General features: G+C 36.4%; 1 protein-coding gene across 7 annotated transcripts in view; it reads right to left on the minus strand.

Moving 5' to 3' along the window:
- The window catches only part of LOC128867540 (filamin-C), a 169,390-nt gene that overhangs the window by 14,464 nt on the left and 126,970 nt on the right, over positions 1-27,956 (minus strand). For all 7 annotated transcript variants that reach the window (XM_054108847.1, XM_054108846.1, XM_054108848.1 and 4 more), the window contains 2 exons: positions 3,595-4,606; positions 3,292-3,512 (listed from right to left, as the gene is read on the minus strand). In XM_054108847.1, coding sequence (XP_053964822.1) covers positions 3,292-3,512; positions 3,595-4,606 — 1,233 coding nt within the window. The remainder of the gene's footprint in view (positions 1-3,291; positions 3,513-3,594; positions 4,607-27,956) is intronic.

Raw genomic sequence — 27,956 nt, forward strand, 5'->3', positions numbered from 1 at the left:
ATAAGAAGCAGCAGCAAATTAAATAGCAAAAGCATTTCCAAGCAATAAGAAAAAATTCAAACTGGAAAACGCACGCTGGCTAGTTTCAATTAAAAAATATTACCTTGTAACGAACTACTACAAAATCGATTTTTTTTAATATGAAATTTTGATTTGAAGGAAAAGACAAGAATGAGTAAAACTTTTGCTTACGAAGGAGTCTACTTAAGAGAAGAGCCGTCTTCATTCTTTACGCGGCTAGTTATTGATCCATTCTCTAACATGCAGATTATTAAAATATCAAATTTGACTGCGAGACATTGAGATATAGGTTATGTATATTGGCGTATGTATGTATAATGAAACTCACACAGTACAGATTTTGACTTCACAGGAATGGGCGTACATATGAATATCTTTCTATGTGAAATATCTATTAAAAGCAGGCCTTAGTATTTTTGTTTGTTTGTTTGCTTGCAGTGCGGAGGTAATTTTTGCATTTTTTGTTTTCGAATTTAAAAAATTTGTAAAAAAATCATGAATGAAAATTAATGAAAGTTTGAGTTAAGGATTGAACCACAACATGCGTGTGTTAAATTTTTTGGCCGCTCGCTTCCTGATGAAAAAATGCAAGGTTGCGTAGAGAAATGAAAAAAATGTGCTCATAGTAAAAGAATATTTATTTTAATATTTTGTGTATATGTACATACATTTGTATGTATGTTCACACATGCATATAATCTGATTAAAATATTGCTGAGTTATGCCGTAAATAATGAGTATTGTAAATTCTAAATGGCTAAGAATACTGTTATTTTTTAGCAAATTTAATGCTCTAGTGACGGCATGGAGTCAAGTGATCCAAGTATTTTGAAAATTGTTGCAAATTCTTCTAAAAATTCGTATATTTATAGGCTTGAGTATAATAAGAAGTAAACTGTAATTTTTTTTATATTTTTATTTTATAATTTTGAGGTCTAGTCAAAGTTGAAAGTTTTGGTGTAGTTTTTTTGATGTGGCTCATTTTAACATTTTTACAAATTTTTCATTACAAATGTTTTTAAACCTTCCGGCAGGGTGATTAATTTTACATTATAGATATCTTCAAACTCAAATTTCATAAGATTTCTAGATCGGGATTGATTTCCCTAAGGACAATACCAGTCCTCCAATAACCAGAGTATTCTCAAGTCATGAATCCCGTAGCGTGAAGAGCCAGCATCCTAATAGTCTAGACAGGCGGGGGTGATAATCGGTTTACATTTGTGGTGATTAACGGTTAATTCGGAATTATCTCTGGAACTAATTACAACTAATGTGGGTTGATTAAATCTCATGATTTAAGCGGACTAGGGCAATTTCCGATTATAACATTGCTGAGAAATAACTGTTAATATATATTGTGAATGAAAAATACTGAAACTTTTAAAGAGAAGAACAAGAAAGACTGGATGCAATGGTAGTTTGCACTAACACGTTCGAAATGACATTAATTGTTTTGATATTTTGGAGCAGCTCGAGAAATTGCAAGTTAAGATTTTCTTTTAGTAAATAATTATTCCTTAGTAGCAGGGAAGCTAATACCCGTATTTCTTGTCTGCGATTAATCTTTTCACTAATCCGCGTAACAGCCGTCTGTCACACTACAATTTTAATCAGAATTAACTACGCCGGTAATCTCGATTAACGCCGCCGTCTGTCTAGGCTATATAGTAAGTTGCAGTGGGCGAATTGGCATACCATGAGAGAGCGTAAAAAGATGAGGAAGTACTAAAATGTGGGACAAAAGAAAGCAAATCTGAAACCAGGGAACATTAAAAATATATTTCTTTCTCTTCTTCATCTTCTCATAGTTTTACAACAATCTAACAGGGTGTATTAAGTGATGCGTGATTGATAACTCAATGCAACTTTTTTTTAAGGGACTATACTGTCAAAAATTATAAACAAAGGAACTAAAATGGGTAACAATATTATCAATTTGAGCGCTGTCACACACTTTGCAAAATACATTTCACAGATAAGTTGTTTTTTTCTAACAACTGTAAGTTGATCGATTGCACCGCGACGTGGCGAAATAATGTGTTTAAGATCAAATATAATAATAAAGTTTAAGTATCGGATTTAATCTGAGCATAATTAGAAAAAAGTGAAAATTTAAAGAAAATTCGAAAGAAATTAGGATAATTTATAAATTTTTTTTACATTTCTTTCGGATAATTTGGATAAAATCCTATGGATAATATTTATTTTGATTTCTCTAAAATTCACAATTATTCAAAGTAAAATCCAAAGAAAAGAGACTTACACGAAAAAAAATATTTTAATTTTGAACCCCTACATCTCGATAACTACTCAATTTACGCTACTGTATAGCTAATAAAATATTATATTCTAAAACACAAAATTAACCAAATTTCATCGACATGTCGCTATTTCTCGAAAATATTAAGTTCAGTTTACATCTTAAAGCAAAATTAGGCTCAATGGCCAGAATAACCTGATTTATTATACAATAGATGTACAAATACTCAATATTTACAGCATATCCGGTGAATAAGTGAAATCGTGAGGTTTGCAATAACTGATAAAAAATTGTGATTTGCATGTGGTTTTGAATTTGCATTTTTGTGAAAACCGAAAACTTCAAAAACAAAAAAATATGCATGGATTATGAACTAATAAATAAATAAACAAATTTATGATGTTTTCTTTTCTATTTGTAAATATTTTCTTTTTGCCTTCTTTATTCACATATTCCTATGTGGGAAAAACAATTTCTTCGCGTTAGACAATTTTATTCAAAAATAATAATAAAAGAAAAAAAAAAAATAAAAAAAAGAAAAAAAATAAATAAAAATAAAACAAAATAAATTACAAAGAAAGTTAGCAAAATCAAAAAAAAAGCATACAAAATAAAAAGCAAATAAAATATTAAAAAATAAGAAATAATAGCAATAAACAGTTGGTGGTAAAAACAAAACGAAGAAAATGTGCTTTTTTCTTTTCATGCATTTCGTTCATGGCAAGACAATTCAAAACAGGTTATTTAAGCGAGTAACCTATTTTGTGTTCTTTTTAAATATTGTACGCCTGAAATTAAGCAGTCCTTAAAATATCATTAGTTGCAATATATTTCAGATGTGAAGGCAACATAAACGGCATAGAAGAGAAAACACCATTAAATGAATGACTGAACACTTTTGACATGTGTTGGAACGGTTCACGTGAAAGGGATTAGTACATACAGATACATACATATAAACAGGGAGTTTAAAGACTTTATTAGTTAGCACCTCACCACATACATACCTTCAACATTGACCTCGATGTCTTCCAAACGACCGCCAGCATGATTGATAACAAAAGAATTCGGCTGATGCACCGGGCCAGGACCGCCTAGTGACACTTGCGGACCGGACATGCCACCACTAATGTTCACAGTTAGCGGACACCCAGGTACCGGCATTTTATTGAAGGTCACATTGATGGTATGCTCACACGCCTCAGTTGGCACAAACGAAACGGAGAATCTGTGGGTAGAAGAGAAACGTAGTTTAAGAAATTAATAAAATTTCCATTTCGAGTTTTTACAGATAAAGTTTCAATATTCACCTTGCACTGCCTTGTGGATGCACTTGGGTCGGTATATTCTGTCCTTTCGCCGAAATGGTGATCTCTAAATTACCCTCACCTGCATCGCCAGCGTCCACTGTAAATTGCACAGATCTGCCAACAGTACCACGCGACACACTACCCACTGCCACTTTCGTCGCATCATAAGATTTCGCCAAAAATGGAGTACCTTGCACGGCAAAACCATTATATTCCACATTGATCGAGTGTCCACCGACTGAGGTGGGCGTAAATTCGGCAGTGAAGCCGGCGTGTATATCACCAGTGACACGTACCGGCAGTTCACCATGCGGACCGCGCACACTGACCGCCAATTCAGCAGCACCACCACCGCTTACAGTAATATGGAACGAAGCTGGCCGATTGACGGGTATCAATTCGAGATTCGAGAGATTCAGCATGACGCGCGAAGTATCTGCAACTGCGCATACGAATGGACAACCACGCACCGTTTCACCATTAAATTTAATATCGATCAAATGTGATTTAGCCTGTTCGGGTGTGAAGGAGACCAAACAACGTCCACCGCCGACAACCTGAACGTGATTTGGTACTTCGCCTTCATTAATTGATATTTCCAGCTGACCTTCGCCAGCAGCGCTTGCATCGACACGGAATTGACACGGTTGCCCGACAACGCCGCCATTCACATCGGTCACTTGTATTAGACTGGCATCGTATACTTTGGCGATAAGTGGCCCACCGGCAATTTTTGTGCCATTGATCGATGCCTCGATGATGTGTGTGCCCACTTCGGTGGGCACAAATTCGATGCGTGCAGCACCATTTGCCGCCTCATGGGTGACTCTGGCATTCAGTTTGGACTTAGTTGGTGTCAAAACTGTAGCCACGCACTCGCCCTTGCTTAGGCTTTGTCCAGGAGGCGGCAGTATCTCAAAAACCGCCGGTGTATTGGCGGGTACAAGGCGTGTCGATTCGCCCAGTGCTGTTAGACCGGGTGTAGACATGATCTCAACGTGCCACGGTGAACCTGTAAGGAGAAACGAAGGATGGAATATGTTTTAGTAAATGCTCGTAATGGATTTATGTTAATAGCTTAAGAATATCAAGGAAAATATGTGAATATGCAGCATCAATTTTCGTAGAGAAACATTTTCGAACTATACGCAATTAAAGTTTCTATACCCCATGGGTTTTTTCTGAGAAATAATTTGTATTTAATAGAGAGACCCTATTATAGAATCCACACGAACCGACTGAGAAGAGCCCTGAGGATTTTTCTTCACTTAGGTCTAAACTTTCTTAATTTTTCTGACGCCATTCTGTCCTAGTAATCAATAATCACCTTTATTTAGTTTATTTTCATTAGCAGCAGCTGGTTTCAGCAGCTCATTTTTCTTCACTTCTTGGATATAAGCCGAAATTCGCTAGTTTAAAAACTCTTTTCAACGCATTTTGGCGGGTTGTTGTTGTTGTACCAGCTCATCAAGCCCTGTCAGTACAGTGTATACACTGACCGTTATCGTCTAGCTCATCTAACGGTAGACCCAGAAAATATATTGTTTTGACGCTTTGGGTCCAACGAGAGAGGGATGCTAGGTGAGTGGATTTAAGCGGGCATGTGAGTAGGTAGCTAGTATCGTGCGGGGTAATGTCCAACGCGGGTGTTGCGAGGCAGCTGAAGCTCTTCGTCTGCGATCGATGGTGGTTGGACTCCGATGACAGCATTCGGTGACCGGGAGTTTAGGAAGGTGGTAAGTGGCTCCCGATAAATGCCATTTAATGTCTGTCTGTAAACTGTCTGATCCAGTAGTTGTAGTTGTCTTCGATCCTGTATCTCATCAGTATAGTTGAAGAGATGTCTCATGACTTGCCTGGGATGTACCTCAGCCTCCAGCATGTGCCAGTAGGGGTGGCTCCTACGGTAGTAACCCAGCAGCCATTACTTGTTGAGCATCTGAATATGATCTTTAATTGTGGAGGTGCCTTCGAAATATTGAAGTTGAAAAGCAAGGGTGAAAGTATACCACTCTACGACATTCCTTTACCCTCCTCTGATTTAAGTTTTGGTCTTGAAAAATGACAGACGTATGTGGACCACTGAAGTAGTTCGCCGACTATATCTTCACTTCTGAGGATCTTCTGTTGACTATCACCAAGTAGTGTTGAATTGCTTACTGTATCGAAATTTTTCGATAAGTTCATTGCTACTAGGGCAGTCCTCTCGCAAGGGTGGTTTTGGTTAAGCCAATGATAAACATGTGTGCCTATGACAGTAAGTACTGTGCTGACACTCCCCACTCTCCTGAAGCTATGCTGATGTGTAACTGGGGCATATCTTTCGTGAAGAGCGGGAGTGGGAGGAACAAGTGGTATGTTGGCATGTATTGGTATGGTATCTAATTTTTCAGCTTTTAAATCATTTTTTTAACGAAAATTTATATCCGATGTACCCGTTGAGTGCAAGCGGAATTTCAATAAGAACTCAATTTGTTAGTTTTAACTTACACAAAAAAAACAAAAAATGTTTAAAATATGTCGAAAACTATAAAAAACAATTTAATCAGCCATACAGCTCGTACTTGTGGGATCAATGCTTTCATCAGAAATGTTGTAAGGAACTTGGTAATAGGTATTCTTAAGTGCGTTGAGTTCTCATTGTGGGACAAAAGATTTAAACACAAGTATTCTCTAACAACTCATTTAAGATGCATTTCTGAATATGGTACTATGCTAAGGTGCTTTGACTTGTATTGTAAATTTTTCGTTTGTGCAGGTATTTACAGCTCACAAGGTGTCATAAGTGTCGTATAGCTTATAACGGTTAGGTAAATGTTTAGAGGAGTTTAAAATATTTATTAACTGTGTAAAAATCTAGTTATAATATGACCTTTTTTAGTAAAAGTTTATGCCTAAATTTCAGAGCCTCTGCTCCAAAGTATACTCTTTCAAAGTTAAAGGTTTTTATGCCACCAATTTTCATACACCATTTCCTGCACTTTCCCAGATATTTATCACTGTTTAACTTTGTTATAGGCGTACTTAAAGGCAAGTGATGAATTTCTCTACCTTTTGTTGCTTTTATATTTAGTTTCGCTTCCTATTCCATTGTTTCTTTTTTTCAAATTGCCGCTTGTTTTCTCAAGAAAATAATCGCAGTAGTTAGTTGTTGACAGCGAGCGGCTTTTGCTAATTTTCTACCAAGTGCTGTATTTTATTTTTATTTTCATTTCTTTTTTTGGTTGAATCGACTTTTTAATTGCATTACCGGCCAAGGAGAATTGGTAGCACTACGATTAAAATTTTGGCATTGAAGCAAGAATAAAATGCCGTAAATGTTGTTTTTATATTACATATTACTGTCACATTGTATGAATTTGCATTGGCTGAAGTGTCTTTTTTTTGTACTTTTCATAGGTAATTGCTGTAAAATTTTTAAGGAAAGCTTTTTCGCAGCCAGTCAAAGCTGTAACCTCGTATTTGATGTGGTTGTTGTTGTTGTAGCAGCATAAACATTCCCCGTGCTTACACGAGGAATGCTGCTGAAGTGACAGCCCTTGGCCGGATATAAATCCGGGTCGTTCCGGTTAGAACGCCTTTATGTGTGGTATCAGAGATTAGTGTACATTGGAGTCTAAGCAAGTTAAGTTATGTGAAGTGGTGATATTTTGTAATTATTAAATAGGAAATAAAGGTATTGTGTATATAATATTTGCACATGAAGTGGGGTTTAGACTCGAACGATACGTGTTACCTTTTTCATGGGAGCAGGACTACGGATTGATAGCGGGCTTAAATGAAGCTGGTACGCAAATTGCCGATATATAAGTAGTTACTAGAATTAATGGTAAAATATAGTAAAGTGCTTGGACATAGTTTTAATTGAGGTTTGCACTTCAACGACATGATCTTCTGTGCTTTGGCAGGCCGTCTAATACAGATGAAAAGTTAAATTCGGTGCCTAGTTGCCTTGTCTAGAGATTAAGATCTCAACATATCTAGAAGATGAGTCAATAATCTTGGCCGAAAATAAAGTGACTAGAGTCTGTACCCAAATTGTTGAACCGCCATCTAAATTCTACAAAACTTTATTGTCATAACACAGTTCATTGTACCGAAATTGTTAGCGTTATCGGCTCGAACTACTGAATATTAGGTATAAAATTGTTATTAAATTGATGTCTGAAATAGATACTACATAACGAATACGACCAAGTCGATACCTACCTAAATATTTATGGTGAGTGTTAATCTTGTCGTTTTCAAAACATTATTAAAATAACAGTAAATAATAATAAAATTCAGTCCGGATCGAACTAACCCAGTTGTTGCTTGTGTCGATTTTCCTGTTTTTTTGGTTTATCACCAGATTTGAGTAATTTTTCATCATTTATAACAGAGATATACGTGAATAGATTTGCATGGATTAAACAAAGCAAAAATAATACTTTCTTAAACTATAAACTCAAATTTTCACCATTGAATAAATCTTAAAAGTATGAACTTTTTTCAACATTTTTTCAGTTTACTTCCTATTATACTCAAGCCTATAAATAATCTAATTTTCAGAGCAATTGATGACAATATCCAACAGACCTAGATCACTTGACATTGAATCGCTCACCAATTTTTCAAACTCGTACTCCAAAAAAGAAAAAAAAAAACAAGAGTAACTTTTATTCAGATATATATATTTTTTCAAAATTCACTGGCGGGTATGTGATTTTTTTTTTTAGAGATTTACATATTACAAATAATTGAAAAGATCGTGAATGCAATAGTTTTAATAGTTTTGGAAACAAATAAATTGTCCGTTACTGCACAGTGTTTTTAACTAAGAATATCCTTATTGAAATTTTTCGAGCAATATTTCTGCTGAACATTTTAACCCTAAATCGACCCTACAAATGTTCTCCTAATATTTTTGAGATTTCTAAAAATAGGTGCTGAAATAACCATTAAATTTTGTTTTAGACTTCTAATGGGTGTAGGTGCACGTCCACCTCAAAAAATGCGTTTCATTGCAATTTTGTTGCAAAAATTCCAGAGAGCTTTTTGTATGCATACATGGAAGTTGGGAGCGGGTTTGGTTGAGCCTACAAACTTTTGAGGTGGGATACAGTACACAAGGCAGAGCTAGTTTACTGTGGCGGCAGGCCTTGGTCGGGAAAAACCCGAGCCATTCCGGTAACCTAGAACCGGCTGTCACGGGAATGTAACTTTTGAGGTAGTTTTCTACGCTGTTATTCATTTCTTCATTAACCGTGGCTGCTCTTAGATTTCTAAGCATATTTAAGTTTATTTACCACGTACCAAGGCACTTATGTTAGTTCCATGGATTTCTGAGTGTAACGTTTGTTCGAGGTCATATGAAATAGAAGCATTTGCTTCAACAAAAACGAAAAAATAAAACATTTTAGTCTAGGAAAATTTGTTCCAACTACTATTTGAAGATGATATGCCACCAATGGTTCTGGGAACAACGGTCGCAATACATTGATTCTTTGTCAAGTTGTTTAGCATGTGACACTTTTTTGTTGAAATCAGTAGTCACGCACATTATTTTCTCGTACAATAAACACCACAGCTGAACATTTCTAGCGCGTTCTTTCGGAATACACTTTTACACTTCTAATACGGTTTGACATTAGTCTATCTCTAGGGTTGTCAGAAATTACAGAGTTGCCGATGGCCCAATGGTACAGAGAATACCACAAATACCGCCAGCTGCGCCTCAATAAGCTCCAAGTGGTTTTGTAGCCATTTTGCCGCATCTATTAAGACATTAAGTCGTTTTATTTTTTATAGATCCAATCAATCCAATCAAATCAAATTATAGGCGACTGCCGTAACCGAATGGGTTGGTGCGTGAGTTTCATTAGGAATTCGGAGAACGTAGGTTCGAATCTCCGTGAAACACCAAAATGAAGAAAACGTTTTTTCTAATAGCGGTCGCCCCTCGGCAAGAAAAAGCTGCTCATAAAAAAAAAATATCTCCCGTTCGGAGTCAGCCTAAAACGGTGGGTCTCTCCATTTGTAAACGAAGACGCACGCCACAAATGGTGGAGGAGCTCGGCCAAACACCCAATTATATACATAATCAAAAAGATTAGGCCAAAAGCTGGAGTGTTCAAAGTATGTATTTACTTAAGTAATCCTATCTTATTATTGCTGAATATCTCAGAAAATAATATTCTGCAACATGCAATGGGTGCCACTTGACAACTCACAACACACCAAAGCCAATAAGTCTAATACCCACAGTGTAATAAAATTAATTTATTGAAGTTTTAAGATGTCGGATAACCGCCGCACTTATGAACTTAATAAAATTCCAACTTGTTGCAAGTTGGCCAAACGATGGTGTGGCTATTAGTGTTGTGGCAGTAAACTTTAGCCAATTCATTCATAATGCAACGGCAGCAAGAGACTAGATTAATGAATTTGTGGCTACCAGGCAAGGTGTTCAGGCACACACACATATATAGTACATATATACATACCTACACATACCAACTAGAAGGCATGCATTGAGGAAGCAAATTTAAATTTATGTATGAATGCAAAGTGTAGGGAAGTAATTCTATCAAGCACTTGAACTGAAATGCCCAACGCAAAACAACAGCAACAAGAAACTTGCTGCCGGCATACATAATAAAGCGTTGCTTTGAAGCGTTTTGAACCAGAAGTCGTTTAGCGGGCAAGCCTGCAAAAATGGACTGGAGCCGGACACAGACAGGCTGGTCGCTTGAGTTGCTAGTTGGTAACAAAGAAGCAGTCAGTCCGTCAGTGATGCACCGAAGCGTGGCAGGCAAGATGCACTCCTTTACCTCTCCGCCAAGCAAAAAGCGGCAAGTGGCAAGCAGCAAGCAGCTTTATGTACTGAATATAATGAAGGCTTTGTGTTGGTGCATACAGCGTGCAGAGGCGATTGCAACATTATAGGAAGCAGCTACAATTCGTTCTGGGAAGTGATGGCGGCGACGACGACGACGACGACGATGATGATGACTTACAAGTTAGACTACTGCAGCCGGTAATGTAGATGCACGCCTACAAATGTATGTACATAGATACATACGCACATATGTGTGTACACAAATGGGCATGTAGAGCTTGCGCTTGATGCGAATGGCCATGCACTTACCACTTGCAGCATGCAACTTGCCAAAAGCAGTAAATAGCAAGCAGCTGTTAGTCAATTGCCACCCCATTTGGTCAAGTGCATGGCTACATACATACAATGTTGGTGTTGCTTCACAGAGTGTTCTTGCATCAAAGGAATGCCAACAGTTTTGTTGGTGAGCGCGCGTAATTGTAGCCTCTACATTGTGGTGCTTCAGCATACTGAGATTGTTTGGCTGCATGACGGCCTGAATAGCCGACTGCTTGGTTGCCTGGTTGCTCGATTGCTCGTTTGCTTGGTTTGGCATTTAACGGTGCAGCAGTTTATGGGTAGTTGCGCATCTTACAATTTAGTCATTATTCTTGCAATAGTTAACTGTGATAAGAGCTGCATCTTGCATTTCGTTCGTACTATTGATATAACCTCCTATCGCTGCCACTGGTGCGCACAGCTGTGCTGAGATCCGGCAACAGTTTAATTGCTTTTGTAATTTAACTCTTCATTGAGATGCTCCTTAAATGGTTTTAGACTTAAAATTGTTTCAGAAAATATTATATGTACATATATACACACATAACTACCAGCGAACAATAGAAATGAGCAATTAAAATTTGTAAGCGAAAACAACGTTAATAATCCGTGAATTAAGGGAAATGGGAGGAGGAAGTTATTAATATTGAGTTTACAGGATTTCAGTTGCATACTTGTAAAGTTCGGCACTAACAAGAAAGTGCGTAAATTTATACAGGGTGCAGCAACTACTATTTGGAATTGTTTAAACTATCAATTTTTGACTATGACAACTAAGATAAAGTTTGTGATGTGTCAGAAATTTAGTTTATGACGAGATGGGTAGCTTTTTACAAAATTCTACCAATGGGCTGAAGAGCCTATGTGGAAAATGTATCATATCTTCAGATGAAGCTCATTCCATTTTCCACAGAACTTTCACCTTCGGGTGTTGGAAAATCAACATCTTCTCATTAAGAAGCCGTTTCATCCAGATTTTTTTCGAAAACAAGCAAAAAGCCGCCCATGCACAGTCCATGCACAGTGTAATATCTCAACAATGTGGCTGGGCAAAATTATTTCTTAAGGCTAATAGCTACTAACTTCACAGCTATGAAATTTCACCGTGAAATATTGCTAGCCACATTGATTTTCAAATGAGAAGTAACGTGAAATTTATGAGCATCGAACCAGAAGCAATTGGCAAATTTTTGTAGGAAAAGTTTTTCTAAATAAATTAATACACATATGAATATATTGAAACAAAAATAAAAGACAGATTTATTTACATTCTTTGCGAAGCCATTTCGCCTAAAAATGTCATGTCTTCCGAATATTCGAGCTCAGCCACTTCAATCGCAAACGAGCTGTAAGTTTTTGCTCAATTTCAAATTACGTTAAAATGTAAAAATACTCTACATAAGGAGAAAGTCCAACACCGAATTTCGTAGAATCAACCGACTAGACAGTGATATTTTGATGTTAGTCCATATAAATTATTTTTCCTTATATTTGTTAAGTAAACACAATATAAAATGCATAATAAGACACACATTTTCTGGTTCTAAAATAAAAAGAAGAATTTATAAAAGATAAAAAGCTTATCACTTTCAGAGTCACTGGATGAGTCATGGTCACAACTTTCTTCCCGACTATTTATTTGGGGTTTACCCAATAAATTCAGCACTTCATTGCAATTGGTGTCTTGTTGCATCAGGGTTTTCTTTCGATTTGTCAATGGACGAACCCAGATTTTTGCCGAATCTAATTTCAAAGTTGAATAGCGTCTGAATAGAGTACCAATTCAGAAAACAAATTCAATTGCTGATAAAAAAATTGCTTAAAGAAAATAAATATATTAATAATAATATTTATCTGCCAAATAAATATAAATCTGCAGAAGGAAAATAAATCTGAAATGCGGCACATAATTTTTAAACACTTTTATCCAGCTAGATTGTTGAAATATACTGTGCAATGGCGAGCGTTACCGCGTCAAGTTGATACATTTATTTTTTATTACCAACGATTTGTACTTATATATGTATGTACGTACAAACTTTCCCGGGCCACAATTTATTCATACGTCCTATGAATACCTCTCATGTGCATGTACGAGGTGTGCCTTGTATATGTCGGGATTTGGAAACCCTGGTGTTGCAATCTGGCAACTGACAGCTGTATCGCAAAGTTAGACATTTTTTGGCTTTTACGTACTCAGAACGCTTTGAAATACCAGCGCTATTTGTGTTGTTTACAGAAACTTAAAAGATTCATCTAGGTCCAAAAATGGAATTAAATCGTGAACATTTTCGAGCTCCATCAAGGACCAGTGTTTATCGATGGTATGGTGAATTCAATGGTGGTCGTAAAGGTCGTCCAAAATCAGTTGTTGTTCCGAAAACCATTGATGCTGTGCGCGAACTGATATTGCAAGATCGTCATGTGACCTATCGTGAGATTGAGACAATCTTAGGCATTAGTGGGACCAGCATACATTCAATATTGCATAAACATTTGACTGTCAAAAAAATTTGTTCGCGTTGGATCCCACACAATTTGTCAATCGCTCAAAAAAAGGCTCGTGTCGATTGGTCGAAGGAAATACTAAAAAAATACGATCGCGGGCTTTCAAAACACGTCTATGACATCGTGACAGGTGATGAATCATGGATTTACGCGTATGAGCCCGAAAGTAAACAGTAGTCGACTGTATGGGTGTTTCAAGATGAGCCAAATCCAACAAAAGTTGTTCGCGCACGAAGCACTTCCAAGCAAATGGTCGCCTGTTTTTTCGGAAAATTGGACGTGTTGCAACCGTACCACTAGAACAATGCAAAACAGTAAATTCTGAGTGGTACACTACCATTTGTTTGCCAGTTGTCTTCCAAGAAATTAGGAAAACCAATCGCCAAAGACGGATCACTCTTCACCCAAAACATCGAATTAATGGGTCATCCGCCGTATAGTCCTGACTTGGCACCGAAAGACTTCTTTTTATTCCCGTACGTAAAAAACAAACTGAGAGGTCAACGTTTTTCGACACCTAAAGAAGCGGTTGCGGCATTCAGAATGCATGTTTTGGAGGTACCTCATTCAGAGTGGCAAAAGTGCTTCGACAATTGGTTCAAACGCATGCAAAAGTGTATAGATCTTCATGGAGAATATTTTGAAAAACAATAAAGTGATTTTCGATGATTAAAATTTGTTTTTGTTCTCTAATCCCGACATATAAAATGCACCCCTCGTATATACCCCGTTGTATAATTATAGACACAATTTTTATGGTGACTGTGCCAGGCGTTTTCTTCCATGTTGAAAAAAAAAATCGAGCATGTAAAGGGTGATCAATATAGAGGTATTAGATTTTAAATTGAAATAAAACAACGACAATTCAAATTGATTGGGCAATCTTTATTATTTTTGTGTAAAGCCATTCATGAAATTTTTTGTTTAAGATAATCCCTTTCAAATGCCGCAACTGCGCTGTAATTCGGCATTCCATAAACATCAATTTTGAATTACAACACTGAAGGACTTCGGTCGGCATCTCGTGAATAACTTTAGCTATGTTGACTTCCAATGTCTCAATTGAAGCTGGTTTATCCACAAAGCATTTAGACTTTACACACCCCCTCAAATAAAAGTCCAAGGGTGTGATATCACACGATCTTGATGGCCAACCCATCGGTCCGAGACGGGAGATAAATTGCTGACCGAAAGGGCGACGCAGTAAATCCATTGTTTCACGGGATGTATGACAAATAGCGCCGTCTTGTTCGATCCAAATGTTGTGAAGATTACAGGCTTCAATTTTCGGCATCAAAAAGGGGTGTATCATGGCGCGATAGCGTTCGCCGTTCACTGTTACATTGGCGTCTGCCTCGTCTTTGAAAAAAAATGTGGACCGATGAATCCTCAACCCCATAGGACGCACCAAATGGTTGTTTTCAGTGGATGTAGTAACTGTTCGTGAATGGCTGCGGGCTCAAATACACCAATTATGCTTGTTGACGTAGCCAATACGTCAAAAATGGGCTTCACAGCCGAACACCACAAGCTGGCCTGAACGCGTGATGAACACTTTTCACAAAGCGTCCATTTTCGTAATACGTACGATATTTGTACGATTTGTAAACGTTGTTCCATGATGTACTGAAAATAATTATGTATTTAGTTGGACGTAGGAACGCGTGATCTGCTCTTTCACTTTGTATTGAAGAGAAAACGTAACACCTTGGCTCAAAATTCATTGGGCTATAAAACTTCATACCCAGAAAACTTCTGTTTTAAAGTTTCAATTTTTAAATTCTAATGAAAATTTGAAAATTGAAAAATTATGTGGAATGTTGTAAACTTTGCGTAACGGGGTTAGAGCTCACCTTTATCGTTGATAACCCCACGACTGTCATTTTCAGAAAGGTACGAGCTAATGATGCTGCCGAGATTGAACGGGTCAAATTTTTTACCAATAGAGACGAAAACTATTTCACCCGCAGATTTATGAGATTGCATTCAAAACGAACGAAAGTTTTCGAATAAAATGACGCATATTCAATCTAAACAGGATTATGCCAACTATATTAATTTTCGTCCTCGAAATAGAGCAAAAACCCAGACCTTCTTACTTGACCTGATATGTTTAAAACCACAATGCATCTGCACAGTCAGCAAACCTCATATGTGCATATGGACATAAATAGAAAATTTTAAAATAAATACTTTCTTATCGCGTATCATTGCTGCAAGAGCCTCATAAATATTTAATTGCCAGCAGAATTTCATTTTTCATTCAAGCTCCATATTTGAGCACAGCAACTACCATATTTGTTGAACTTCAGCGCTACTTCAGCGCTTCTTCAACATCTCTCTACAGTTTTCCACTTCTATTTCCATTTAAAAAATGCTTAACTTTTGTCGCTGCTGACTTACACGTAATTGATATGCTTGGCTAAAACTGTGTGAAATAGCTACCCAGCTACACGCGGCCACCTATGTATGTAACTCCCCACTAGTGAACACTTTCCAAATTTGCCAAGTGCTCCGCTGACGACGTTTGTTAATCGTCATATTTTGCAAGTTTGTATGCGTGGCGCATTTTGCTACAATGAACCAAGATCAAGATCAAGCTATAAATGCGCCAAACGGAGCGTTGCAATTGGCAGGCATTGTGCACATATCAACACACTTATCTTCACTTTGGGTTTCAATTGCGTGTGAGCCTCAAATTAATTGCGAAATTAGCAATTTAAAATTAAAAAACTGTTGAGAGAAGAAAATCTGCGGGAAATTTCGAAATATTTTACTAGAAATAATTGGTCGTTTTTTCTATCTAATGTGGAGCGCTGTTTGTTACATGCAAATTTAAGTGGTTGGGAAAATCACTGTGCGAATAGGAGGGCTGCCATGCGTCGCCGATTGGAAAAGGAAATCAAAAATGAAACTGCTCGAATGGAGCATGTAATTCGTAGCCGCGGCGAACATATGCCAGATATCATATTACAAAAAAATAATTTCCACAACATTTCCGTTGTTTATCATTTTACGTTTTTAAGCCCTTAACAGAACTTCCGATAGTATTCAAAAATAGAAACAAATAAAACTTTGCATAAATGTAAAAATAAAACCGAAGATATTTGACTTTCAAAAATTTTCAACCTACACAAATCTCAAATTTCCCAAATTTTTTTTGGGTTACTTCTCATTACACTCAAGCCTAGAAACAAATAAACTTGCAGAAAAATTGAAGGGCATGGTCTTAAGACAACAAAACAGCCAAGGAGCTGCCTCGTAAGAGTCGCTTAACTTTGCCTCAATTACGTCCAGAATTAAACTCCTACCTATCCAGAATCGGCCGCGACCTATTCAATACTGTGAGCAAAAAGTAAGGTGAATTTGGTTGTAAAATGAAAAATCTTTATTTATTCTTGTAAATCAATTTCATCCCCTTCAAAATAATCCCCTCTCGATGAAATACACTTATGCCAACGATTTTTCCAATCCCCGAATCATGCCAAATAGTCCATTTCCGGTATAGCCATCAGCACCTTCTTCGATTCAGCTTTTATCTCCTCAATCGACTCGAAACGCGTTCCCCGGAGTGGTCTCTTGAGTTTTGGGAATAGTCAGAAGTCACACGGAGCCAAATCAGGCGAAGACGGTGGTTGCGGAACGACATGCGTGGAATATTTGGCGAAATGGTCACGAAGAACGAGTGCAGTGGGAGACGGTGCATTATCGTGATGCAAAAACCAAGAGCTGTTGGCCCATAATTCTGGTCTTTTTAGACGAACTGCTTCACGTAAACGACGCATAACGCTCAAATAATATTCCTTATTAACAGTTTGGCCAGGTGGAAGGAATTCATAGTGCACCACACCACGAAAATTTAAAAAAACTGTCATCATGACGTTTATTTTTGAACGACTTTGACGTGCTCTTTTCGGTCTGGCCTCGCCTTTAGCACGATATTCGCTTGATTGGTCGGTTGTTTCAGGGTCGTAAGCATAAATCCAAGTCTCATATCCCGTAATGATCCATTTGAGCTTGTCCTGATAGTCTGAAAGCATTGTTTCACACACATCAACGCGACGACTTTTTTCCAAGAAATTGAGAGTTTTCGGTACCAAACGAGATTTGACTTTTCGTAAGCCCAAATGGTCTTTCAAAATGGTTTTCACAGATCCTTCTGATATTCCGATCATATCAGTAAGGTCTTTAACAGTCAACCGACGATTTTTGATCACTAACTCCTTCACTTTATTGACGTGTTGGTCATCTGTTGACGTCGATGGTCGTCCGGAGCGCTCCAAGTCATCAACACGTTCTCGACCCTCTTTGAAGTCTTTGTACCACTTATAAAAATTTTTCTGCGACATGGTCGAATCACCAAATGCCTTCTGCAACATGCTAAACGTTTCCGCAGCCGAAATTTCATTCCGCAAACAAAATTTGATGACACTTTGGTAAACACAAGCGTAAATATATTACTGATAATGACATTCACATGAAAGTTGGCCCAGATGTTATCAACAGTGCTGCCAACTCACGAAAAAAATAACTAGAGCGAATTTTAATCCCGCGAAGTTTGACAAATAAATTCACCTTACTTTTTGCCCACAATTGGGCATGTTAAGGTACCCCGCACAATACTAACACCTATTTACATGCACTCTTAAGCCCACTCATCTCACACCCCTCTTCCTCTGGACCAGTCCAGAGAAAAAAACATGCTTCCTGGGCCTACCGTTAGATAAGATAGACGATGACTATCGGTGACTACATTCTACTGAGAAGGCTTAATGAACTGCTATAACAACAACAATAATCATATCCCAAATATTTGGACCACTTGACATGAAATCGCTCAATAGTCGATAGGGTAGTGCATTGGCGCAACACTGGAAAGGTTCTAGGCAATACTTGGACGCTACTTAGAAGTCGCGAAACAGTCTCCTGTCTCTGTTTGGCTTTTAAGTCACCAATTAATTTGTCCTCTTAGTATTTGAAAATATACCTAATACTACGCAATTTTCTTGCCCGACTTGAGTCAGCAACTTATTATGTCAGAAGGCTGACAGTTAAGCTACAGAGGACAGATGTGAGAAGTGCAATGACTGACGATTGACGAGATTGCACTAGTTCAGCAACAGATTTTTTCGCACTAATTCAGGTTTTCCCTGCAGGAAGATGTATGGGCGTGCGTGCATACCATATAATATGTATAATGACAGTATCATAGACTAGATCTTTTCGTAATTGCGATATTTATCTCACATTTTACTTCTGATTAGCACAAATTTATCTGTGAAGTACTCTATGAGCGGCTAACTCTCCAAGCTGTAATTCGGAGCAATTTTTCTTTTCCAACCCAATTGCCTTCCAACAATCACCCGCATACTTTCTACTTTTCCTACATTTATTTGCAAATACTTTCCTCAGTTTTGTGCTTAAGTGAGCCGCGCCTAAATGGGCAAGTGAAAAATTATTTCTTCAATCAGCATATTTTTTGTGCTTCTCCAACCATTTGCGCCACTATTCGCTTAACTGCCTACAATCACATCAAATTGGCGACAGGAAGTAAAACAAATACATGTGCACTCTTTTTTACTTTGCTTATGAACTAAATTTAGTTTGTTGCAATTGTCGCAAAATGCAAACTGAAAAATGATTGCTTGGCTGGCTTGAAAATCGGCGTCGCACAAATAAGCCAAAGGTAAGTAAAAGTCAAAACGAAATTCTGTGCAGGCGACGGAGAGGTTAAGCGAATAGCGGCGCCGGTGGTGGCGTAAAAAGATAAACGATATAATTGCACAATTTCATAGAAAATTATATTGCAAATTTAAGTAGTAAAAGTTGGCAATCTACGTGCCATATATTGGTAGTGGTGCTTGTGTTGGCTAAATTAGGATAGGCAGGCGTCTGTGAGGAAAATGATTGCTGAAACCAACGATTACTTGTGCGTGTGCATGTAGGCGTGAATGCAAAGTGTTGCAACTCGCAAAGCCTATTTAACTGGCGGCAAAGCAAATTACCTTCTTCACTGCCAGGCGCAACTTTTAGCAATTGCTTTGACACCATTTTCAGCAATAATGGTTGAACTCACTTTTTTTTTAAGTCAATTTAGCTAAGCGATGTATGTCATGGATTTTCTTTTAAATTTTTGAGGAATAAAAAGTTATTATCCACTTAATTAAAAATGGAATAGCGCAAAAATCTAAAGAAGCGATTCAGGTTAGAAAAAAAGATAAAAATGTTTAATGTTTTAAAAAGTTACTAAAAATGAATGAAATCAATGAAAGGTGTGCCCACTAAAAGCATTATTGCATTGCAAATTCATGCCCATAATTCCAATGATTGCAAAAAATAATTTATTAGTCGACCCAAAAACACAAATAATGGATACAGTAAAAACGCAAAGCATAAACACCATAAAAAACAAAAAACAAAAAATCCAGTGTTGCAATATTGGATGCTATTGAGTTTCTATTGCACATTCATTTTCATTATTTTACAATTTTTCTGCACACCTTTCTTATTTAAATTATATTATTTATTTTCTTATTCAAGGTATGCAAAACATTTGAAAATACATACAAATTAGCATGAGAATTACTGAAAATAGCCAAAATTTCAGCAAATCTTTAAATGAACTTGAACTAATTTGGTTTTTTCCTCATAAGTTGTGTGAATATACGGAATTTTGCAAAACGAAAAATGAGTAACGAAAGTGAGAGGTAATTATTCATCCACACATACATATGTACAGCCCCCGACAAATGATAGCACATCAAAATTTTGCCCAGTTTGGACTATTTTGGTTTTTGCAATTTTGGTTGTTTTTTTTTTTATAAAAATATAGTTTATTCCACAGTGAAGACAATGAGCCAGCCATGGGCAACATGCTTATTTAACAATTTGTTGTTTGCTTTCGGTAATGACAATTTTTTCTATTACACTTGATGAAAAGTTCAACCAGTACATCCAAACGAATTGTCATGTATACATTGTTTGTTTTGGCTACTGCAACAAATATCGTACGAAATCTTAAAAAAACTTTTGGGTATGCAAAATTTAAAAAAAAAATTTGGGTATGCAGTTTTGTGGCCTATTTAATTTGGGTGTAATATAAAGTGGATAGTTCAAAATTTATCTAAATTTTTTACATTTTCTTGTTGACAGTGTGACGCATTCCCTTCCATTTTTTATATGGATAAGAAAACAAAAATTAAAAAATCTACGAGAATTGTACGCCACTTCAAATATGCATTTTATTACTTAAAGGGTACTATTGCGCGCCATTTTTTTTAGTTCTGATTAAAATGTTTAAAATTTTGAGGAAAATTTGTCGCATTTTTATAAATCTTGCGTGATATCACAGTTCTGTATAGTTTTGTACAGTGCGGGACAGTCACAGGGGAGTTAAAAAATGTTTCCTTCTCCTCAAAGTTTTTGCAGCTTCTTCTGTAAGCAATTTAATGACAAGAGGGTGCCTACCTCATGCTAATTTTTGGTTCAGTTTCGGTCACGTCGGTCTTGAGAAATCGCAGGCTGTGTGCTTTGTTGCTTAGTACTAAATTGAATGAGTAGCATTTTGCAAGTGACATTTGGCTTACCAACGCGAGTTATTCCCATGACCCAGTGAGATATTTTTATTTTGTATTAATGTTTTGCGTAAATTACTCAAACTTAAATGTTTTGCTCAAATACTTTATTTTAAAACACTCGTTTATGCAACATGTCTTTCTTTTATATTTATTTAGTTTTAAATTCGAAAAAATATTTAAAATATTAAAAATATTTATTTAATAAATGTGCGTCTGTAGTGGGCCTAATGGCCGACACTTCGACCTAAAATATCCTACTACAGTAGAATTCCAATTATCCGGATCAATTGGGACCAGACTCGATCCGGATAATCGGAAATCCGGATAATCGGATTTGACCAAAAAAGCTATATATATAGGGAAATAAAGCATTAATAAGAACATTAAAATCACTTTACTTATTAAGCAATGAAGCAAGTAAGATTAAATATGTAACTTAATTGAAAAAATAATTTTATTTTAACATTTTTGTCAATGTACGCTGTTTTAATGAAGAAACTCGCTTTTTAGCAGCTAGATCTTTCAAGCGCTTGACGACAAGAAGGTCTACATGGTCGCATTCAGATTGTCGTTCCATCCAATTTAAGGCAGTCTCAAAACAAGCAAACGCCTCACTTGCAGAAGGTCCAGCTTCTAATTCAAATGTAGAACCATTGTCATCTTCTGTGTCCACTGGGTATGATTCTTCTTTTGTACTCTGAATAATTTCATCGTCACTCAATAATTGGAACCCAGGATCTATTGAATCAGAATGTAACCAATATTCGATATCCTCTACATTGCACTCGGAACAGCCTGGAACTTTTGTAATCATATTCTGCAGGTTTTCCGTAGACATTGAATCAGTATCTTTATCACTTTCCTCGTTGTTCTTCAATTCTGCATTTTCTTTTTCTTCCTGTATTTGCTGTTGTGTTGAAATTCCATTTATTTTATTCCAAGCCCTCTTCAAAGTTATCGCCTTTACGGAAGTCCATGCATCAGCTACCATGTAGCAGCAATCTTTTATGTTAATGTTTTTATGATATATTAGAGTACCTTCTTCATTTTCATCGGCTAACAGTAGCTTACGAAGCAGTTGTTTTTTGTAAAGTCGTTTCATGCATTCAATGATGCCTTGATCCATAGGTTGTAGCAAACTGGTCACATTAGGTGGCAGAAAAAGAGCTTTGAAACGACCATTTTCTCTCTCAAGTAAACTTTCTGAAGGATGAGTAGGTGCATTGTCCAGCAAAAGCAATACATTCCCCTTTTTATTTATTTTCTTTTGATACGTTTTAACATCTGGAATAAAAACGTCATCAAACCATTCCGTAAACAATGCAGAAGTCATCCATGCTTTATTTTGGTTTTTATAAACAACTGGAAGCTTTTTAACGTTTTTAAAAACTCTTGGGTTTTTGGATTTGCCAATTAAGAGTAATGGAAGCCGATGATTGCCTGTTGAATTGGCACAAGTAAGAACTGGCACGCGATCTTTGCTAACTTTGTGACCAGGAGCACTTGTTTCTCTCTTTGAAGCTAAAGTTTTACGAGGTAGTGCCTTCCAATTGAGGCCTGTTTCATCCGCATTAAAAACAAATTCAGGATCGTAATTTTCAATTTTCGTTTTAAATTCCTCAATAAACTTTTCTGCTGCAGTATTATCGGCAGAAAGCTTTTCTCCACACAAATCGAGCTCTCGAATGCCGTGCCGAGCCTTAAAATTACGCAGCCAACCGTCACTCGCTTTAAATTCGGACAAATTATCCATCTTCTCAGCAAAAATGTTTGCTTTTTCACAAAGAATAGGTCCAGAAAGAGGATTTCCAATTGAACGCTGCTGTAAAAACCATTTAAACATTGCCTGTTCAAGTTCTTTATTTTCAGCAGTTTTCATATTTTTTCTAGATGGACTTCCATCCTCAAATTGCAAATTAGAAGCAAATTTTAAAATTGCAGAACTGTTTTTCTTTAAATCCGAAATAGTCGATGTTCCTACATTATAAGTTTCAGCCAAAAATTTATTAGACACTCCTTTGTTTAATTGTTCAATTATTTTCACTTTATCTGTGATTGAAAGCACAACACGTTTTCTTTTAGAAGACATTTTACGCAAAAACTGTACGCGAAACACTAAAACAAATCACTTAGGCATAAAAAATATATAAAGATTGGAAAACGCGACGAAAATTTAACCGCTGTTTGTATACAAGTTTGTACACGCCGAAGAACGCGGTATCCGCATGCGTCTCGGTCAAGTGAAATCTACAGAGGACGGGATAACGTTCTTAAACTCGACGAAAAACGCACTTGCAAATGCTATAGTTTCTACACATTCTACACATTCAAAATTTAGATAACATAAAAAATATTAATAATAAATTATAGTCTAGAAATTCAAGTTTACTATTCATCAATATTATGTATTTATTATTAAATGAAAAAATATTTTTAGAAATATGTAATTTATTTTATAACATTGGTGCAAGTGACAATTAAAATTTATCTCCGAAGCCCTTTTGTTTTTTGGTAAATTACTTAATTTATTAAAAATATTACAATCACAAAATTAAAACTACATAATAATTTAACTTTAAAAAATGTTAAAACATAAAAAAATTATAAAAAAAAAATTTTTTTTTTTTGACGAAAAAAAATCCGGATAATCGAATGTCCGGATAATTGGAATCCGGATAATCGGAATTCTACTGTACATGTTTTAGAAGTACTAGTCCTATTGGCTCACGTCAGGTTCTATTTAACCTAGATGTTCCCTGCCTCAGGTTGGGTAATGGTTGAACGCCTAACACTCTCAGTAAATTTTCCGCCTTGCGTACAAACGTCAGAATATCTGCAACAAGACATGCTTGGTTTCATTCGGATCCATCTTATCTCGATAAAAAAGTAGCAAAATATGTGCTCTGTGGTTTCATCATCTGCCAATCAGAGTCTTCACTCTGTCTCATTCCCAATGTAAATTTTTGAGACATGGTAATTGAAGTAATGTTGAGCTGCCAGAAAACCTACTATTTTCCTGATGTATATTTTACGCATATTATGCAGTTCCCTTTTGAGTTCTTGTGTGACTTCCCAATGGTTAATTTTTTGGGTATTTTCCAAACTATTTATCCTAAATTAGCTTCTGCGAAGTTGTAACTACATAATGGTTCTGTACCCCGAAAATGCTGGCGACCCCGTCCTTACCTTTTATTCCAAAGTGACCAGAAACCCAACAAAGCATAATTTTATTTGTTGCTCTAAGTTGAGGCATTCATACATTGGTTTCAATTCCACAGAGTGTGAGCTAGTACTTTTAATGCAGCTTGATAGCTATCTATGCACCCTTGTTTCCACTCTTACGGTTTATTCTCGCACAAATTGTAATTGCTAAAATTTTAGCCTGAAAGACGCTAGGCCATTCGCCCACTGGTTCTGAGATTTTCGTGTTTGGACCTAGATTCTTGCAATGACTGCAGTATTTGTTTGGAACCGCTGTGAACTATTCGAAACTTCTGGGATCGGCCCAAGGCTCTCCCAGATCACATTTATAACAGTTTGAAATTATGATTTCGAACCTACGGTTAAAAACACGTTTTGGAATCATCAGATTATATTCTGATCCGGTATCTCTGCTATGATACTTGTATGACCAAAGTCAGGTAGATTTTTCCCAAGTAAGATTTACATTTTTAATGCACTTCTGGCATAACATTACACACTTTCCATCATTACACTATAGATTGAACTCAGAGCACTAATTGCCTGGTTGTGGCTCAATATTAAAATGTTTCTTCTTAGAGATCTGGTTCCGACTAGTTACGCGGCTGGTATGATGACCGATAAACAAGCCTGGAAAACGTAGTCAGGTAATACAGATATATTGATTCCGTTAAGCTATTTGAACAAACTTATGTACATATTTATGCATATGTAAATAAATTAAATAATCATTCCACAACGGCATCGCAAAGTACTACTCTTTAGTTTTATAAAGCTAATATAAAAAAAGTTATTCTATTTTGAATTGGAGACTTTTAGATATGCAAATTCAACCTTTCTAACTCACTAACGCCCCTGTAAAGGGCGAATTCAAAATAGTATAACTTTTTTTATATTAATCGCAAAAATATTTTTAAAAATGGATTTTAAAGCTGAAGAGTAGTACTTTGCGATGCCGTTGTGGAAAATTAAAAAAAAAACTTTACCTTGCTCAAAAAAAATTAAAAAAATGGCCAAAATCTGCATTTTTTGACTATTTAACCTCAAATTGCCAAAAATCCTGACGTGTTGGAGCATTTTCAAGGTCATATTCGTTTCAGCATAAAAAAACCTTCAAGAAACACCCATAGCCATTTTAGAAACTGTACCTCGCAGGACTGTGAAATATGTCCGATTCATTTTGGTACATAAACTTTATTTTTACTTAAATGTAAAATGTGAAAAATTGATGGGTGATATAACTTTTTAATAATTTTTTTCGTAATCTGGTGCCCTGATTACAAAGTAATTAGTAAAAATTATCGAAAAAGTTTTTTGGTTGTTGGCCTGTGTAATTAAATAATATTTCTGTATGCCTGTTTGTGCTTTTCCGTTTTAAAACCATTTTAGTGTACAGACCAGGCAAATCTATAGATTGCCTTGAGTCAAGAGAAAAATGGTTTTTTCGAAAATCTCATTTCGGCACTTCAGCCATTCATTCACACAGCCTAAGCGCAGGTTGACTTGAAATGACAACTGTCTGCAATAGAGAGAAAACGAGTTGCACTTTCACACCGTCACAGTGAACGTCACGTCCCAGTCCATTGTTAACAGAGTTATGATGGCTAAGGAAACTGATGGGAAGGTAAGTTGTGGATGATTGCGGTGCAACAGCGGTCAATATGGCACCGGCTAAAGCGCAGACAAACATAAATAATTACACACATACATCTGCATGTATAAATGCATTTATTGTGAGGTGAATAAAAGTGTATTTCACATGGCAAACAAGAATTCAAAATACAACTGCAATGAGAAGAAATCTTTAAAAAACAAATAGGAAAGTGTAATTTAATGTTAATGCTGCAGCTGCATGGCCAACTGATGGAGTGACGCATTGATAAGCTACAGCAACGAAAGAAACCACAGGCAAGTAAGCTGGCAGCAACTTGGTTTCACACGCACAAATATTAGCAAGCGGCATAGTGCGATGGGGTGTGGCTCAGCCCATAATAATTTTCATTTTCATCATACAACAATAACAATCAACACCGATTACAGTGAATGTGTTGATGGACAGCCAGGCAAGCTGGCATGGCTGGATAAGCAAACAACAGGCGCATACGAAAAAGGAAAAGTGCAAGTGGACAGCTAGCTCGGCAACAATTGCAAAACAATTATGCACACAACAACAACATGCATGGAAAAATACAAGAATGCATTCACAGCAAATACCTAAAAGAGAAAATGAGGAAAAAGATAAGTGAAGCGCGGTAAAGTTACACCGAAATGGCCGCTAGCAGATAGTAGGTACATACGTATAGCAACAACAACAGGACCATCATCAACCGGCAGCACTCATTGATAGCAAAACACCAATTGGCCGTGTAGCAGCAGTGGAGCAAAAAGTAGTGAATTTTAATATTTGTGCAACATGCAACGACGGCCAATGACTGGCAAAAAATTACAAATGCGCGAATTCCTCAGATTTTCTGAGTGATTAAAAGAAAAAGCAAGCACTAAACAACAACAACAACAATAACATTATTGCTGATGTCCACTTTCAGCTGTTTGTGCGCTGCTGTGTAGTGAAGGAATTGGCGGCCGGAAAGCAGGCGGGTAGGGAACATGAACGACAAACCAACTAATTATAATTGATTAGAAAGAGTAAGTAAAGAAATCACTTACGAGTTTGATGAAATAAAAGAGGTTGTATCGAGAAAGAGCAAGACGAGAAAAACGCTTAGGAAGTTCAAGCATCAATTAAGAGGTGCACTAAAAAATAATGATAATACGAGTATAATACAGTGGGAACGGAAACCACAGCTGTTGATGAAGCTTTTAACTGCTTTCAGAAAACCCATTTTATCATAGGTAACCAGCCTAATATGATTGCATATAATAGGTATGCAATACAAAACAGAACAGTTGTGTTCCAGGCGCAGAAAATTCAGATACACGAAGAAAATATCCATCTGATTCACTCACTGTTTTATATATCATATATAATTGTTGTTTAGCGAACTTTCTCGACCAATTTGTGGTCGGCGTTTTGATGTTCTTCCACAAATAGAGAGACCTACAGTTTTATGCCGCCTCCGAATGGCAGAATGTTTTCTGTGAGAAGTGTTTTCAATGCAAAAATACCTTCGGTGGCTTGCCACTATATACCGAGGAGTGACCTCTATTAGAAAAAAGCCTTTTTTGTCATTTGGTGCTTCATGAATACAATCAGGCGAATGCCAATCAGGCACCAAACCATTTGGTCACAGCGACCGCCGTATTGGAAAATCGATCAGATCTATAATCGAGGTATCGGAGAATGTGTACCCAAAGGAATAGAGACCAATTTGAGATGTAACTATACATAATTTTTCATTTTTTTTGTATACTGAAAATACTCTTTCAAAGAAACTTTGAACACACTTTTTTTTAAATTTTGATTCACGTATATTTTTCAACTAAGAAGGATGATCAGTTTGTTAAAAACAAAAACGAAGAAAGAAACTTTAAAGAACTTTTATAGCAGGTTAAATATTTCTTTTTTCCTAAAACATCATTTTTTGAAGCTTCTTATATTCAAAGTTGGTTTTTCTCAGTATTCCTATTTTTCATTTAAACATTTAGAAACCATTTTAAAAAACTTTTGTAGCAAGTTAAAGTAATTTTTTTTTTAATTATAGTTTGTTTTGTTTAAAACGTTTAAAAAATTTAATTTCACGATTTTCCGGGTCTTATTGTTTTACAGAGATGATATATGTGTATATATGTAAGTTTGAGATTTGCAATTCATTTTTTTGGAACCTCTCTTTCAGAAAAGAACTATAATCTCCATCTTGACCACCAAGGGTGATAGATTTTAAGGTTTGCTTGATAGCTTTGGTGAAAACAAAAAAAATTTTGAGGGGAACTTTGGCTGCGACGTCACGTCACAAAAATAGCTTGCGTTAGTGATATAC

Source organism: Anastrepha ludens, chromosome 6, assembly GCF_028408465.1.
Source record: "Anastrepha ludens isolate Willacy chromosome 6, idAnaLude1.1, whole genome shotgun sequence".
Lineage (NCBI taxonomy): Eukaryota > Metazoa > Arthropoda > Insecta > Diptera > Tephritidae > Anastrepha > Anastrepha ludens.